The 18,987-nt window shown below is 47.0% G+C and overlaps 1 protein-coding gene across 1 annotated transcript in view; it reads left to right on the forward strand.

Moving 5' to 3' along the window:
• The window catches only part of LOC119170835 (phosducin-like protein), a 49,195-nt gene that overhangs the window by 20,428 nt on the left and 9,780 nt on the right, over positions 1 to 18,987 (forward strand). The window contains exons 5-6 of the mRNA XM_037422100.2: positions 12,463 to 12,576; positions 13,725 to 13,849. Coding sequence (XP_037277997.2) covers positions 12,463 to 12,576; positions 13,725 to 13,849 — 239 coding nt within the window. The remainder of the gene's footprint in view (positions 1 to 12,462; positions 12,577 to 13,724; positions 13,850 to 18,987) is intronic.

Raw genomic sequence — 18,987 nt, forward strand, 5'->3', positions numbered from 1 at the left:
TACCTCGCGCACCCAATCGCCGACGGCGGGACTCGAACTGGCGATCAATGAATCGGTTTAACATGGAGGTACATCGATTCAGCAGAGAGGCCCGCCGTCTCTGCAACTACGGGTTGTTGGGAGCAGGCGTCTATTACGTCGAACATGGTTTCTCAACACTCCCGCTGCGCCGCTTCCTGGCTGCTGACGGCTTACATGCAAGCTTCGAGGGAGTCGCGCTGCTGGCACAGCACACGAGGGTGCAGCTGCGATGGACGTCGGCGGCATGGAGATCGGCGGCAATCGCTTGCACGGACAACTCCAGTGCCAAGCCCCCTCAACAACAAGGAGCCGAGCGACGCACAGAGCCATCCAGGGCACCAGCAGTGACGATGTCGCCACTACCACCAGCGAGGCCAGCGAGCCAGCGAGTCCCACCAGTGAGTCAGAGATCGGCGGCAACGGCTTGCACAGCAAACTCCAGTGCCAAACCCACTCAACAACAGGGAGCTGAGGGACACAAAGAGCCATCCAGGGTCCCAGCAGTGACGTCGCCACTCTCACCAGCGAGGCCTTACAACACCAGGCGGACGAATGCGGCGAAGACCAAGGCGGCGGCTTCCAAATGACACAGGGAAACAAAAGGTACGGGCAGTCTTAAACACGCATGGTCCGACTCATTTCTATCGATTAGGAAAATCATTGAAAAGCGGGTGCAATACGAAAAACACGCGGAACAACTAACCAAATATCTATCTCACGAAATTGCACCTAAGGGCCTCCGCCTAGCCTGCAACCCCTCAATGTCTACACTAAGTGAAGCAGAAAGGGGGAAGTGGGAAAAAATATTACTAGAAGCGTCCTTGCAACTGACTCGGGTCATTGCGGACCATAGTGAGCGTAAGGCCGCCGAATACAGTGTCACGGAGGCCACGCAGAAATTGGTATCTAATCTCGGAGAGCATGAGGCAAGAGAACAGGAAAGATATGAACTAAAGAAGAGAGGCGAAATTTCAGTAGTAAAAGATAGAAAATTAAAGCGCGACTGCAGTAGCTCCACTGCTCTGCAACAGGAAAATAGGAATGAGGCCGTACAAGAACGCCAGGGACCACCCGTACCACAACCTAACTTTGAGGAGAAAAATGGGAACTCAAAACTACAGTACAATTCTAATCAAAGCATCCCTACTCTCGAATATGACGCTGACACTCCCTTGCCACGTGATAGCCAAGAGCAGCCGAAAACTTATGAGTAAAATGTCCTCAATCTGTCAAACATAACACTCACACCCGCTCAGCTTCAACTTTTGTCGAGAGGCTTGACCTTTTGTCCATCATCCGGTAGATTCAATGAATTTGAACTGTACCAAGACCTCGATAACTTTGCGCGTAATCTCCGCCTCCGTGAATACTTTCATGATCGCAAGGACTGTACTGACGAGAATAGAGTGATTGGTGGTGACGAATCATGGTGTCCGGGTGAGCAGAGGGACAAACACCTCGATATGTATATATCAGCAGTTCAAAAAGATATCATCAGAGCGTATGAGAAAAATCGGCCATTTCGAAACAACATATCAAAGTCAGAACGAAGGGCACTCGATGAACTACGAAAAAACACTGGAATTAGTATCAAACCGGCTGATAAAGGGGGCTGCATAGCAATTCTAAACACGTCGGACTACTTAAAGGAAGGGGAACGACAGCTATCAGACACAAAATTCTACAACGAACTTCCAACGGACCCGACTCCCGAATTTGAAAGGGAGATAAAAGTAACCCTAAACAATCTCCGCCGGGACGAGAAAATTACCGGCAAAATGTTAAAAGCAATGTTACCGGCCCATTCTGTTCCCGGTCGATTCTATTTGCTCCCCAAAATACACAAGGCAGGTAATCCGGGACGTCCGATAGTATCCAGTAACAGCACATCAACAGAAAATATATCAGAATTCATCAATTCCTTAATAAAAAACATCCCCCCAAATTTTCCCTATTACCTAAAGCACACAAACCACTTCATCTGCGAAACTTTAAGTCTCGACATCCCAGGTGGCAGTTTTCTGGTGACCATGGACGTCTGCTCACTGTACACCAACATACCCCACCATGACGGAATAGCGGCTATGGTTTCTGAATATGTAAAATCTGACTCATCAACTAGTGTAAGTGACGAGGTACTGTTTACACTTCTTGAACTTGTACTAAATTATAACCATTTTGAGTTCAACGGCAAGCATTTCCTTCAGGTCAGTGGCACTGCAATGGGCACGAAAATGGCCCCAAACTTCGCGAGCACCTTCATGACTTCACTTGAAATCCCATTCATTGAGGGACGCGCCTTGAAACCTTTCTACTACAGAAGATACTTAGACGATATTTTTATGATATGGAACCATGATGAGGGAAGTCTTTTCCGCTTCATAGAGGATTTTAACAAATGCCACCCGTCAATAAAATTCACGCACAAAATTTCCAAAACTAGCATTAACTTTTTGGACGTCACTGTCACGGTCGAAAATGACCGCTTGTCAACAAACCTTTACAAAAAGCCTACAGACCGTCAAATGTACCTACCTTTCCACAGCAGCCACCCAAAGCATTGCAAAACGGGTATTTCATATTCTCAGGCCTACCGGTACCAAAGAATATGCACCGATATGTGGGAATTTGACAGACACGCGGAACACCTAAAGCATTCCTTACTAAAACAAAATTATCCGGAAGACATTATTGACGATGCTATACTGCGTGCTCGCAACGTGAACAGGAATGATATAATTAAGGGACCAAACAGAGTATCTAAAACGACTTCCCAAACGAACCTTGTACTAACTTACTCCTCATCAGCGCCACGAATCAACAACATACTTTCCCGCCATTTCAACATAATCAGGCAGAGCAAACGACTAACTTCTATTTTCGCGAAGCCACCTCACGTAGTGTACCGCCGGGATAAAAATCTGAACGACATTCTTGTCAGAGCAAAAACAAACACCCCCAAAATTCAATCAGGGTGCCATCCCTGCGGAAAAGCTCGATGCAAGGTATGCCCACAGATGGTCACAACACGTGAATCCAAAGCGAACTTCTCGGATTTCAAATTCTGCATAACTGAAAGCCTTAATTGTGACTCCAGTAACGTAATATACATGCTACATTGCAACATCTGCGGACACGAATATATCGGCCAAACAGACACGCCATTTCGGCTGCGGTTCAATAATCACCGGTACCACGCCACTTCACTGCCGAAGCTACCTTTATCTAGACAACTGCGCCTGCCAAACCACAGTTTTGAAAATATCAGCGTAACTCTTTTGCAGTCCGGTTTCTCAAACAGACGCGACCGCGAACAGCGTGAGGCATATTTTATTTTCAAATTCCGTACATTAGTAGCCGGCATCAACGAGGACCCCGGACAACTCAACTGCCTCCGAGAAGTAAGCCAGGAAAAAAATTGGTGACAAAGATTGATAGCTGGAGACCATGCTTTTTTCTGACTGACTCGTTGTGTACACTGTCCTTTCTTGTTTTTTTTTTTTTTCCCACATGCACATACAAAGTGTTTACGTTCGCCTACCACTTCATGGCCATTGAAGGGAAACGGACGAAGATTAAAGGTAAATAGCCGACTGACCCATTAACGAGAAACCTTTCCTTTACGCATGCCGCCCGCCGAACGACCCATTACGGGGAAACCCCTTTCTTTCTTTACGCGCGCCATCACGGACCCTCCCGGCACCGCGGCGACAATCTTGGGTGGCCCGACACACGTCAAGAACTGAACAGCACGTGATATGAACAGTATGTGGATGTAGACGGACAGTTGGCTTCGTTCTCAGTGTTGACAGTGGTTCTCCCTCTCTTTTTTTTTCCTAGTTCCCTCTCACTCTCGCAAACGTCTTTCAAGGCGAGAGGGACGCGGCAGCAACGAAGTTTGGAAGCTCTTGTCAGTATAGCTCATCCCCTGATGAAGGGAGGACCCCTCCCGAAACTGTTGGGAAATAAATACATTTATCCTTGTTGACAACCATCCCGTTGTGCCATATATATATATATATATATATATATATATATATATATATATATATATATATATATATATATATATATATATATATATATATATATATATATATATATATACATATATGCACAAGAATAACTTCGGTTGCCGCTAGGTTATAAATATGAAAGTAGGTGCGCTTTCACATAACAACTGTTTATTGTGCCGACGTTTCGACGAGAACCCCGTCTTTTTCAAGGCATACTCCCACTATATATATATATATATATATATATATATATATATATATATATATATATATATATATATATATATATATAGAGTGAGTAATAATTCAATGGGCCAGTTAGTCTTCGTGAAGGTATGGGATATGGCACAATGGGAGCGTTGTCAACAAGGATAAATGTATTTATTTCCCAACAGTTTCGGAAGGGGTCCTCCCTTCATCAGGGGATGAGTATATATATATATATATATATATATATATATATATATATATATATATATATATATATATATATATATATATATATATATATATATATACACATACATCCTGACGAAGGCCATCATGACGAAGGCCGTGCCACGGCCGAAACGTAGAGTAAACAATTATCAAATTTTCGTAAGTGTGCTCCTTTATTCTTAATTATATTTGCACCGGACCCACAGAATTTCTTTTTTGAATCATATATATATATTGTTACGAGAAGGAGACCGACTCAAAGGGGTAGTCACCGATGTATTTACAGCCGGTTAGGCAAGCAGCGCCAGCCACACAGATTAGCTCGCACCAGTCTATCTGCTTTGTCTTCTTCAACTTCATGCACTGGCACGGAGCATGACCCCGGGCGGCGGAGGCACCGTCCCGGTGCTTTAAAGGTCGTTATCTGACGCATTCTTGTAGGGCTTGATCCGCGAGACGTGTACAATATCACTGGACCGCGTAGTAGATGATGATGGATAGATGGGGCTGATCTCATAGGTGACAGGTGTTACTTGACGCAATATACGGTAGGGTCCTGTGTAATGAGACAGAAGTTTTCTGATAGGCCCAGCCAACGATGAGGGGACCAGAGTAAAACGAGGGTACCGGGAGCGATATGTACGTCTCTATGTTCCGCATCGTACCGACGGCATTTATTATTTATTTATTTATTAGTATACCCTCAAGACCCAGAGGGTGTTACAGAGGGGGTGGGTACAATATGAATGCGGCAAAAAAAATAATAATAATCACAACAGTGAAGGAAATACAACAAATAATAGTTAAGACAAGAAAAACGAAAAAACAGTGTGCAGTTACGCCATAATGTGTTTCGACACTGCGGATTTGAACAGCCCTTGATCCTTAGTGGCAGCAATGGAGGGGGGAAGGCGGTTCCAGTCTCTGCTTGTCTTCGGAAGAAAAGACTGCAAAAAGTGGTTGGTGTGGCTGAAAGGAATGGCTACTTTATTCTGATGGTCAACACGGGATGAGATGTATGCAGGTCCTGAGATTAATTCCTCTCTTAAGTACTTGATTATGAAAGAAAATTTGATGAAAGAGCGACAGACGGAAAATTGATCTTCTCGTGACCAGATCTGGGAGTTCAAGAGTAGATTTCATTAAGGTCACACTGGCAGTACGAGCATAGTTGTTATGAATGAAGCGGGCTGATCGGTTTTGGACAGCTTCTAAAGCTTCAATTAATGTTGATTGAGCTGGGTCCCATATGGCAGACGCGTACTCGAGTTTTGGTCGGACTATTGTTTGGTAAAGCTGCAATTTAAGGTGTGTTGGTGCTTGGCAAAGGTTTCTGCGGAGGTAACCAAGAGACCGGTTAGCGTTGTTGATAACGTAGGTAATGTGAGAATGCCACGATAGATCATTTGTTATGTGAACTCCAAGGTATTTGTAACTACTAACCTGCTCTAATCTAGTTCCATTTAATGTGTAGTTGAAAAGCTTTGGAGTGATAGAAAAACGTGTGATTGTCATGCTTTTACACTTAGTAACGTTAAGGTTCATTAGCCACGTATTGCACCAGTCAGAGATGCGATTAAGATCACCTTGAAGAAGAACGTTGTCGTCTTCGTTAGTTATTCTGCGGTACAAAACGCAGTCGTCAGCAAACAGTTTTATGGATGACTTAATGTTACTTGCTAGATCATTGATGTAGACTAAAAAGAGTAAAGGACCTAAAACGGAACCTTGCGGTACGCCAGATCTAACTGCACAGGGATTTGAGGAACAATTATTAGCGGTAACATACTGAGTGCGGTTAATAAGAAAGCATTCAATCCATTTCAGAGTGTTAGGGTCGATATTCAGTATGCTAAGCTTAAGTAGTAGTAATTAATGTGACACTTTATCAAAGGCTTTCGCGAAATCTAAAAAAATGCAATCTACTAGTATTTTGTTATCTAGTGCTGAGATGACGTCATGTGTAAAACATAGAAGCTGAGTTTCGCACGAATGATGCTTACGAAATCCGTGTTGGAACTTGCTAAAGAATACGTTAGTTTCAAGAAATGCCGTGAGATTAGAGTAGATTATGTGCTCAAGCATCTTACATGGAATACTTGTTAAAGAAATTGGTCGGTAGTTCAGGGGAGAGTGTTGGTTTCCGGATTTAAAGACGGGAATAACCTTCCCCACCTTCCAGTCAGTTGGCAAAGTGGCACACTGGAGAGACTGCTTAAAAATGTGCGACAATACAATGGAACAGTATATTTCAGTGTTCTTCAGAAATTTCGTGTTTATCTCATCAGTGCCACAGGCAGAAGACAGCTTAAGTCGCCGGATTAAGTTAATAATTCCTTCAAATTCAATAGTTATATAGTCCATTGGAAAAAACCCGCTGTGATATACCTGCGGCACTGAAACTGCACATGAATCTGAAAAACATTGCGAAAAGACGTTGTTAAGAACAGAACAGCATTCTTCGTTGCGCATCGCGTGGCCATTGGAATCAATAAGTGATATGACGGTTCGTTTTATTGGGTTGACAGTTTTCCAAAATTTCGACGGGTTAGTAGACAATAACGAGGGAAGTGTAGTGTTGAAATAGTCACGCCTGGCATTCTTCATGGAAAAGCGATACGCGGAAAGAGCTTCGCGATAAGCCTTCCAACGAAAAACACTGCTGTCGAGCGTAGCAGAGCGGAAGAGGCGTTTTTTTCTATTAAGAAGCCTTTTCAGGTTTACTGTGAACCATGGCGATCGCTGCTTTTTTTATATAACTTGAAGCGGCACATGCCTGTCGATCAATAAAGAAATTTTGTCCCTAAAACGACACCAATTCTGCTCGACTGATCGGTCAAAAAAACCAGGCATATAGCTATCAATAAACTGTTCAAGTTCCGTATTTATTGCGGCATAGTCCCCTTTTTTGTAGTTTCTTATGGTCTTCGTAACCTTAGTTCGGGGTGAAATGTCAATATTTAAAGTGAGTTGCAGGCAGCAGTGGTCACTAACACCAGGAAAACAAGTCAGTGAGCTCAGTAAGTTTGGTGTCGTAGTCAGGATTAAAACCAGGCATTGGTTGGTTTGCGACGCCATCAGCCGAGCGCGAGCGAGCTGACGGGCATGATCGGCTCGCACAATCGCGTCGTGGGTATACTCGATGGTGGACGAGGTGTGAGCTGAGATGACTGTGTCCAGTGGTAAAGTCGGCTCTCTTCCGTACAATAAGTAGAACGGCGAAAAGCCCGCTGTGTCGTGATGGGATGAATTATACGCGAAAGTTGCGTAGGGTAAGGCAAGGTCCTGGTCTCTGTGGTCGTGCGACACGTACATAGCGAGCATATTTGTTAAAGTGCGGTTAAATAATTCCGTGAGGCAGTTTGTTTGAGAGTGGTAAGCGGTTGTCAGTGTGTGTTGCGTGGAACAAGAATGCAGAATGTCGGCGATGACTTGAGATAGAAATGTACGGCCACGGTCTGAGGAGCTGTCTTGGAGCACCGTGAATCAATATAACGTCCCTTAACAAGAAGTTAGCGACGTCGGTTGCACAGCTGGTCGGTAGAGCTCGCGTAATAGCGTAGCGTGTAGCGTAGTCTGTAATAACGGCAATCCATTTGTTTCCCAATGTTGGTGTGGGAAAAGGACCAAGCAGGTCTAACCCAACACGGTAAAATGGTTCCGCGGGTATGTCAATTGGTTGAAGATGGCCAGCAGGTAGCAGCGACGGTGTTTTACGACGTTGGAATAGGTCACACGCGACGTATCGGCGTACCGAGCGAGCAAGGCCTGGCCAGAAAAAAACGGCGCCAGACACGCTCGTACGTGCGGCATACGCCAAGGTGTCCAGCCGTGGGAGCGTCGTGAAGTTCGGTGAGAATACAGTGGCGCAGATGCTTAGACACAAAAATGAAAATGTCGGGCCCATCTGGTCGGAAATTGCGACGGTATAGCACACCCTTTTGAATGACAAAGTAGCGGACGGAAGCATGATTTGGGGAGGATTCCATACGGGTCATGATGTCACGCAGCTCTGGATCACGCTTCTGTGCTTTCCCAATATTAAGGAAGTCGGACACTGACAAGATACAGTTCTCCGTGGGCTCGTCAGTGTCTTCAGGATCGTCGACAGGGTACCGGGAGAGGCAATCGGTATCATGGTGTAGGCGGCCAAATTTGTTGATCGCCGAATAGGAAAACTCTTGCAGGCGCAAAGTCCAGCGACCAAGGCGGCCTGATGGATCTTTCAGAGAGTTGAGCCAGCAGAGTGCGTGGTGGTCGGTAACTACCGAAAATGGACGTCCGTATAGATAAGGGCGAAATTTCGCCACCGCCCATACAAGAGCCAAGCACTCATGCTCTGTGATCGAATAGTTACGTTCAGGGGCGGATAGGAGGCGGCTGGCATATGCAATAACGCAATCATGGCCATGTTGTTTTTGAGCCAGCACTGCACCAATGGCATGTCCACAAGCACCTGTACGGATTTCCGTAGGGGCAGCAGGGTTGAAGTGTGCCAGAATCGGAGAAGTAGTGAGAAGAGCGATGAGGAGCCCCATGAAAACGGGACTTCTTTCTTGAGGAGCTGGGTAAGCGGCCTCATTATGTGCGAAAAATTTTTCACGAAGCGTCGGAAGTAGGAGCATGGTCCGATAAAGCTGCGTACATCCTTCGCAGATCGTGGTACAGGAAAGTTTTTGACGGCGCTGATTTTTGCCGGGTCTGGTTGTACACTGTTGGCGTCTGCTAAATGGCCAAGCACTGTGATTTGATGGCGTCCAAAGTGACATTTGGACAAGTTGAGCTGCAGGCCAGCGCGACAAAAAATTTCCAGGAAGGCTGAGAGGCGCTCTATATGAGTTTCAAATGTTGGTGAAAAGACGATGACGTCGTCCAAGTAGTACAAACAGGTGGACCATTTGAATCCTCTGAGCAGGGAGTCCATCATTCGTTTGAAGGTGGCTGGAGCGTTACAAAGGCCGAAGGGCATGACCTTGAACTGATATAGGCCAACGGGGGTGATGAATGCCGTCTTTTCACGGTTAATTTTATCTACCTCTATCTGCCAGTAGCCGAAACGAAGGTCTATGGAGGAAAATAGTGAAACCCATAGAGGCAATCAAGCGCATCATCTATTCCTGGCAGAGGGTACACGTCTTTTTTGGTAATTTTGTTTAGGTGTCGATAATCCACGCAGAAACGCCATGCACCGTCTTTCTTGCAGACTAGCACTACAGGAGAAGCCCAAGGACTGCAAAACAGCTCAATGATGTCCTTGGCAAGCATTTTGTCGACCTCACGTTGGATAATGTGACGCTCGGCCGCCGACACCCGATATGGACGCCTATGAATAGGATGCTCATTACCAGTGTTTATGCGGTGGCTAATACTGGTAGCTTTCCCCAACGGACGGCCGCTGATGTCAAAAACGTCGATGTAGAACAGCAGAACTCGGTGAAGCTCATCAGTCTGCTGCGGCATTAAGTTGGAAGCGATCATCATCGTAGTAGTGCTGTCAAAGCAAGTGGCAGATTGATGTTGAGCGTGGGGGTCAGAAGGAGGGGCCATCACGAAAACATCTACCGCATTGTCTTCTAAGGTGCAAAGCAATGCCAAAGAGATCTTTTGTGGCAGAACTTGAGGTGTCAAGCTAAAGTTGACAACTAAGAGGCACCTAGAATTTCCTGCGACAGACAGAATCATGTGCGGTAATGTAATGCCACGGTTTATGCAGACATCAGTGATAGGAGTCAGAACATAGTCACTGTCGGGAACTGGTGGTATTGAGACAAACTCTATGTAGGTCAGTGTCTGTGGAGGGAGGCGTGGGTGTCCCATTGTGCAGAGGCCACTCGGCCGTTGTGCAAGAGGTTCTGTTGCGGGCAAGTGTATATGGAGCGTACTGGTCAAACAGTTTATGAGGGCAGAATGCGCGGATGGGAAGTCGAGGCCTAAGATAACGTCGTGGGGGAATTTATCAAGGACGGTGAAGAGAACAACTGTGTGTCGATCCGCACCGCTCACACGAGCGGAGCACATTCCAACGATAGATGCTATTCCACCATCCGCAACACGGACGAACTGAGTGGTCGCAGGTGTGAGAAGCTTCTTGAGCTTGCGGCGAAAATCACTCGTCATCACGGAAAGTTGAGCGCCGGTGTCGACAAGAGCAGCGACATGCACGCCGTCTACTTCTACGTCTATGAGGTTCCGTTTTGTCGGTATCGTCAAAAGAGGATTTTTGGTCAGTTCGAGCGATGCAGCGCCACCTCCGGGGGCTGCAACACTTAGTTTTCCGTCGGGGAACCTTGGGGCAAGGAGGGGGAAGATGGTCGGCGGGGCTGTGGAGAACGAGACTGGCGACGTTGGGGGGATAGAGAGCGGGAGTAGCGGTGTTCAGAAGCAGGTTCCTGGGCAAAATGGTCGCGGCTGGTCTCATGGCTATAGGCAGGACGTGCATGGAAGGGACGAGAGGACGGTTGTGCAGGAGGACCCCAGCGATTTCTGCAATGGCGAGAAATGTGCCCGATTCTGTGACACGAGAAGCAGATCGGCTTGTCATCGTGTGTTGGCCATGCGGACGGATTACGGAACGTTGAGGGAGAGCCGGTCGCGAAGGGACGTGCAGGCGTGTATTGGGGCTGGTAGTCGGTGCGGGGAGGCGGTGAGATAGAGTAAATTCCCAAGCTGGCGATTTCCTGCCGGACGACTGTCTAATGAGAGGCAACGTAATTGGAGGAGAGGGGTCAGGGGACGTTGGTCCACGTTAGCTGGAGCAGCCGCTTCAAGTTCCCGCCTGACGATTCGCGTCAAGTTGTCACAGGTGTCTGGTGGATGATATGTGTCGAGACATGAGGACGTCACAGTGGTGTTCGGGAGGCGCTGGAACTGATGGGAGATGCGTCTGCTTTTAGCTTGTTGGAACCGGCGGCATTCTTGAATGATCGCATCAACAGATGACACATTGTTGAATACCAACAAGTTGAACGCATCCTCGGCAATACCCTTTAGGATATGCGCAACTTTTTCAGGTTCGGACATGTTTTCGTCAGCTTGGCGGCATAGTGAGAGAACAGCCTTAATGTAGCTGATGTAGGGCTCCGTGGAAGATTGTGCGTGAGTCGACAACTCTTTTTTCGCAGCTTCACGACGACCAGAGATGTTGCCAAAAAGCTCACGGATCTTTTCCTTGAAGCTGTCCCAGCTTTTTATGTCATGCCCGTGGTTGTCAAACTAAACACGAGGGGTTCCTTCGAGATAAACGATGACGTTTGCGAGCATAAGAGTGGGATCCCACCTGTAAGTGGCGCTGACGCGTTCGTAGAGGCGTAGCCGCTGGTCGACGTAGGAACCCTCGCTGCCCGAGAACACGCCGGGGTCATTGAGCGCGGGAAGCGTCGCGAGAGTTGTTGCGGGCGCTGGGTTGAGAGGCCGGGCAGAAGGGCGGGCGACCAGAGAGGATGTAGCCGAGTCTTGAGTGGTCATGTTGTAAACCGCGACGGAGCGTCCGCTTCGGAGTTCCGTGGCGAGGACAGGGATCGCACAACTTCACCAAATATGTTACAAAAAGGAGACCGACTCTGAGGGGTAGTCACCTATGTATTTACAGCCGGTTAGGCGAGCAGCGCCAGCCACACAGATTAGCTCGCGCCAGTCTATCTGCTTTGTCTTCTTCAACTCCATGCACTGGCAGGTAGCAATATCATTCGAAAGTGTATATTATGAGCAACATTTATCTTTCATATCTGAAAAGTAATTTATGTTTTTCTATATATCTTGCAAGTCTGCTACAAACTGTGCATAACTTAGTTCATGGTGTAATCATCATGTTTATTACTACAATTACTGGGAGAAAAAAAGTTCTTTCTTTTTATTAGCACCATACTCTTCAGAATGATGCATGTTCGGCTACTGGCGCAAGAGAATATTTATTGGACCACTTAAGAAGTTCTAGTTCTTTCTTTTCCAGACAGGAAATTGTCAAATGTGTTGTTTCCCTCCTTTGCAGGGTATGCCCGGCTGTGAGGCCATGAATGGCTGCCTGCAGTGCCTGGCAGAAGAGTACCCACAGGTCAAGTTCTGTACCGTTGAGGCTTCTGCGGCTGGCATGAGTCGACATTTTGTAAGCACTGCTCTTGCCTTTGGGGATATGCATCGCTGCGTGGAGTAGCTCTATCCACTATAGTCAACATAAGTTTCTGGATCACCTAAGGAGCCTGCCTAAGACCCTGCATAATTGTGTGGTAATGGCCCGTCAAAAGTTTGCATATTCTGACGAGCACTGCTGCTAGTGGCTAATTGCAGAAAAAAATACGGCTCCCTTATATAAGTGCTCTATCAGAAAGTATTTTGAAATGACGATGCAGAGCGCAAAGGCTGTAGTGGTAGAGCTGACAACTCGGGAGGCTTTCCACAATGCATGTGCTATGTTAATGATGAAAACCTGTGCGACTTCATCAAAGTGCAGCGTATACTGCCTCATGGTTCCTAGGTAGTCGTATGTAGCACGGCGCCTACTGAGCTTATGGCTTTACTGTTGGGGCACTTGCTGTGTTCCTGGCCGCACAGGGCTACGGCAATGCTGAGTTGCTTCTATTCCTTCAAGCAATGCATCTTTGTGGCACCCTCAGTGGTCTTGCATAGGAAAGCTTTCGGGTTGTTGCCCTCTAAATGCATGCAGCGTGCTTACAACTGCACTGGGCCATATGCACTGCTTTGCAGTTGACTGAAAATGCTTATCGTGGTCGGAATGGCGTATTTTGTACCTGCTGCCATCACGCCCCTCTGCATTTTCGTTGCCTGTAAGGGCATCGCCACATTTGTGCAGTGACAGTGGCCTTGGGGCCTTTTTTGATTGTCTATAAGCCCATTACCTTGGCATTACAGCAAAATTGACTTTCGGAATATGCTTCAGCCACAAATGGATGGGCTCATGAAAGCACTGGTTTGAACCTGCAAGAAGATCAATGTGGCAGAAGTGGTGCCTGAGTAATGCGGTTTCACACCTGGAATCTGAGTGGAAAGTCTGAAGAATCCAATGCCAAAAAGTTTCAGCGTCTAAAATTTCAGATATTTTTTATGTATTCACTCTTGGATGTATTACATACGAAGTAAAATACGTTATTTTGGCAGCCCCCTTGTTCAAAGTTCTGTCTTACTTGCTCAACTACAGACTTACAAGCATTGCAGTATTCTCTTTCCTGTTACATTGGTTCTATCAAATATGTATCTCATTATTTAAGTCTTAACACTGATACTGTATCCCCACAGGAACGCAAAGGAGTGCCGGCATTGTTGGTGTACAAGAATGGTAACCTAATTGGCAACTTTGTACGCCTCACTGACGAGTTTGGTGACGACTTCTTTGCCGTGGATGTGGAGTCATTCCTCGTTGAGTAAGCAGCTGTTTTCATTACTTCGTGGGGTTTTTTTTATAGAACAGGGAGGCTGATCCTCACTGCTTCAGCTCTTGAGCAAACATTTTCAATATCTTTTGAGGGTGGCAGGACCATTCTCAGCCTTTAAGATGGCCATTGTTTGCAACAACTCTAAAGGTTTTAATTTCCCAACAATATATAGGTGAAGGCTGAGGGTTACCATTTTTCCATGTTTGCTGCTCTTTTTATGCTGCATTAAAAGTAAGTTATTACTAATAAAGTTTGTGTGCATCCTAAAAGGGAGGTGCTTTGACTAGCGGTGTGGGAATATTCGAAATAGTGTTTGCTATTCGATTCTATTTGCATCGGAATTTTACTATTCAAAATATTCAAACATCTAGAAAAATAAACATATAAATTTATAATAACGAAAAATAAATATAACGTTGATAGATCTCTGTCCAGCTTGCTTAGGTTTGCGTTTTGGGGCACCTACGTGCAAAACCTCTAGCCTTTCTATGGTGCTCTGAGCAGTTGTTGCGTCACAAGCTTGGCATGGGAGTCCACTGCCGATGTGTAAAGTGTGCCCACTCATAGTTCTGAGGACCCAGCGGACAATGTCATTTGTTGCACGCAACAAAACACACTGCGCCTTTATCGGTTTCACAAGTCTGCTAGCGCGATGTTTTTGCCAGCAAAGTTCGCATTGGCGTTGTGAGCTGAATTAGACCTAGCCACGGCCTTTAGCAATAAGCTTAAGGGGGGACGCGCCCTTTGAAAACCGAAAAATCGCGAAAAAGTCGATTTTTTTAAAACCACATACTCGGGCAGTATGACTCATAAACTGCCTCTACTGTAAATATCAATGTCTAATTCATCGCGAAAGTACGTCAAATAAATTTTATAACATGCCGCGGCAGCCGGCAAGCGGCGAGCGAGCGCCAAAAATACCCCAACTTCGCGCGCTCGCCATTTCCCAACCGCTCGGCCGATCGCCGCTATCTTGATGTTGTTTTGCTCGTGAATTCTTGCGCTTTTTTTTTTCGCCACCCGCGGCAATGACGGTGGTGCTCCGAGGCGGGAGTCGCTCACGATTGGGGGGCTCGCGGAAGCTTTCGAATGTCCCGCTGCCTGGATGCGAAGCCGCGATTGGACAAAGCGCGCGCCTCTCGAGGGAATGGGGGAGCGCGCGGCTCCTATTGGCTGTTGCGCGCGCTGACGTAGCTGCTTCTCCGGCATGCGCCGGCTCGTCGTCTGCACCGGCGCTTGCAATGCCGGCGTTCTCTGTGTGCCCCGTTTGCCATCATTCCGATCGGTCGTCACACGTGCTCCTCTATCTTTCACCGTCTTCACGAGACGATCTTCTACCGTCTTCACGAGACGATCTTCTACCGTCTTTACGAGACGATCACTACCGTCCTCACGAGACGATCTTCCGCCGTGTTCACGGGACGCGGATTGTTGCGCTGACGGTCACGATGGGCATTTCGAAGTTCAAGACTCGGCACGCGTTCGGTTCAAGAAAGCGTCAGCTGAAGCTCGTACGCATGGCGAAGCTCACCTGCACGCCCACGCGCGGCGACAGTTGCACCGATGCTTCCGCTTCATCTTTTCAAGACGATTGCGTCGACGCTTCTAGCGACGAGACTTCTACACCATCGGCACAAGGATCCGTCGTGACGAGTGAGGCTGGTGTTTCATGCTCAAGTGCGCCTGGTGTGTCGCGCTCGCCAACCGCATTGATTTCGGCCCCGAACAGTGAGACCGCGTCATCGACTGTGCACATTCAAACACGTTTTCGGACGTGCGAGGAGTTGGCGACGGCGGAGAGAGAACGTGCTGCTGTGCAACGAAAACTTGGCGCTATGCCAGCGACCGAGAGGAAGTTTCAAGCGATGATGCCTGAACCCAAAGCTGCCACCGCCGCTACGACCGAAGGCGAGAGATATTTCCTCGTGCAAGGGGATGCCCTTAGCGACATGCTGTCCAAGACCCCGTGCCCGCGCTGCCTCGCGACCGGGATGAAAGTTCAAGGAGGCACCCAGCTTGGACTTGCCACGAAGTTTTAGCTGGTATGTCCACATTGTGGAATAGTTTCAAGTTCGTGGAGCTCTGCTCGTCAGAACGAGTCAAGGGCCTTCGACGTGAATATAAGGGCTATTACGGCCATGAAACAAATAGGGAAGGGACAGACAGCCCTCAACGACTTTTGGGCAACTATGAATGTTTCCCACCGTGGCCTGCACCACAGAACTTTCCAGAGGCACCTGAAGCAATTCAGAGAACCACAGCAACAGACCCTGGATAAATTCTATGAAGAATCGGCTTCTGCTGTGAAAAAGATGTACAAGGAGATGGACCCATCTTTCTGCAAGGACATTACAGTGAACTATGATGGCACGTGGCATAAGCGCGGACATACATCTCACATTGGAGTTGGTGCAATCATCGAGTATCACACAGGCCTCATCTTGGATGCTGTAGTTTTATCGAATCAGTGTCTCGGCTGCCAGGTAGGACCGAAGCCTGAAGACGTGGGCTATGCAAGCTGGTTGAAGCACCATGTGTGCCAAAAAACCACTGATGCCAAGTCTGGGAGGATGGAGGTTGAAGCAGCTGTAACTCTGTTCTCACGTTCACTGTCCAAGCATAACCTCCGGTATACAACCATTGTATCTGATGGGGACAGCGCCACATTCTCTGCCCTTCAACAAGACAATGTTTATGGGCTAGTCCCTATTGTGAAAGAAGAATGCTTGAACCATGTCCGGAAGAGGATGGGCACAGCCCTACGTAATCCTGTGCAGAAAAGCGAACAGGCTCTGGGAGGGAAGGGCAGATTGACAAAAGCCCTTATTGATAAACTCACAGACTATTATGGCTGGGCACTGCGGAACAATTCAAACAATGTGGCTGCAATGCAGCGTGCAGTGATGGCGTCGTATTATCACGTCACCTCAACTGACGAGAATCCTCACCATGACTTGTGCCCGGAAGGTGCAGACTCGTGGTGCCGTCATAATGCCTGCAAGGGGAATGGCGTGCCACCTCCAAAGCACAAATACAATCTTCCGGGCTACGTTGCAGAAGCGCTGCTGCCAGTCTACCAGCGCCTTTCGCAGGCTTCTCTACTGCAACGCTGCCTGGGAGCAAAGACGCAAAATGCATCGGAGTCATTCCATTCTGTCCTATGGTCCTTGATGCCCAAGGAGCAACATGCATCATTGATTGCTGTCGAGACAGCACTGCATGACGCAGTTTTGCGGTATAATGCCGGCTGCTACAGGGCCACCCAAGAGTTGTCGTCATCAGTGAGACTCACACCTGGCCACCTAACCATTCAACGAGCTGCGGAGAAAGACTCTCTGCATCTGAGAAAGGCTCAGAAACGGATGAATGAGAAGCAGGAAAAGCGGCAAAGAAAAAGAGAGCCTAAGGACACATCTAGCTACTCTGAAGGGTCATTTTAGACCATAATAAATGTTTCAAACTTTCGAAGTCAATTTTCTCAGAATGACTTTTTTGGCCAGTGAGGCTGCTTAGTCAGGGGATCTCTCTGGAACTGCTGGTCTGATTTCTATCAGGTTTTTTTTATTATGCACCTTAATAAATTGCCCAGGGCAAGACAAGCCCGCTTTTTCAATTTATTGTGTCTGTAATTTGTAATAATTAACTAAAACTTCATTGATGAGAGCCAAATTGTGAACACTAAATTCAGTGCTCTGCTAACATTTTTTGGCAAGGAAATTTAAAAAAAGGGCTCTGTCTTGCCCTAAAGCACCTATCCAGGCATCATCATAGTGAATTTCACAGTGCTAGCACATTTTTCAAATTCTCCAGACCCTGACTAAGGGACCCATGTGGACTACCCTGATAAATGGCTGTAACTTGGGAACCAGTGAACATAACTGCATGAAACTTTGTGGTAATTCAAATGGCTTTGCTATTAGTGTACCCTAAAAATTTCATTAAGATATCTCAACAAACAAAAAAGTTGCCCTTCGAAGGTAGCCTCCCTCCTTAATCGTGGTCTGCTTAGCCCTGTGTTTCAAAGTGCTGAATCACGAGTACAAAGAGTTGTTCCACGATGGACTTTGTGATGAGGTCCGAAATGCTGACAAGTAGAGCTCAAATCTTGGCTCCCTCAAGTGAGCGCTTAAGACAGCCGGTCTGATGTTTGCAATGCTTGCCATGAGTGCGGTGCACTATCATTGTCTGACGTTTGAGCTTCTGCTTGCAACTGCCAAAACTGAAGCATAATTATTCGCAATGCCCATGGCCTATAAGTGGTGCGCCGTGCAATCCAAGATGGCTGCGGAAGGATGATCAACCTATTAACTCGCAAAGGAAAAGATAGGACGTGCGATCGTACTCCCCGTGCTGCTTTCACCGGATGAACTCTTGATCGTCAAATTCATTTATATCGAACCAAAGTACTTTCCCAAACTATAGGAACTGCTGAGTACTCGCTATCTCATTTCTTGCCGCAGTGCGAAGAGTGGTGGTATCAGCTGATCGTCCGTGTATCAACAATGCTTTGCGTAATCCTGTGCATGCTACAAAAAACTGCACGAACCATAATTCACGTATAAACTGAACGCCACTCCCGAGATCATTTGTGCTGAGCCTGTCTGGCGGATTTAGCACAGTAGTAGGCCACTAGCGAACAGCGCATCCTCGCGGCTGCACAGAAACGAATGTTTAACGTAGCGATGGTTCGCTAACATATTACGTCCTCGTTACATGCGCTGCAAGCATCATGTAGCTGCTTATGCACCGGAACACAAGAATTTAACTTATCGTTAAGTAGAACTTCGTGTCACAGCCATTATCACACTCTAACAGTGCGCAATTCCCTGCACTAGGGTGTTGCAAGTTTCATCAGCGTAATCGAAACAAGGATATCGAAATGAATACATGTGTACACTTTTCGCAATGTCAAAATCGCAAAAATTTCTCGCACAAAAACTTTGTTCGGACAGCACCAGTGAAGTGCACGAGAAGTTAGCGTGGACTGTAGTCGTAACTGTGTATTTCATTGATATAACCATTTCGCTTCGCTGGTCGACCTAGAGTGTGTTGGTGGCATGCAGGGCTTTGCAATATCCACTGTAATTGGGATACATTCAATGCTCAAGAAAAAGTATGCTTTTATT

The sequence above is a fragment of the Rhipicephalus microplus genome, chromosome 2, assembly GCF_043290135.1.
Source record: "Rhipicephalus microplus isolate Deutch F79 chromosome 2, USDA_Rmic, whole genome shotgun sequence".
Classification (NCBI taxonomy): domain Eukaryota; kingdom Metazoa; phylum Arthropoda; class Arachnida; order Ixodida; family Ixodidae; genus Rhipicephalus; species Rhipicephalus microplus.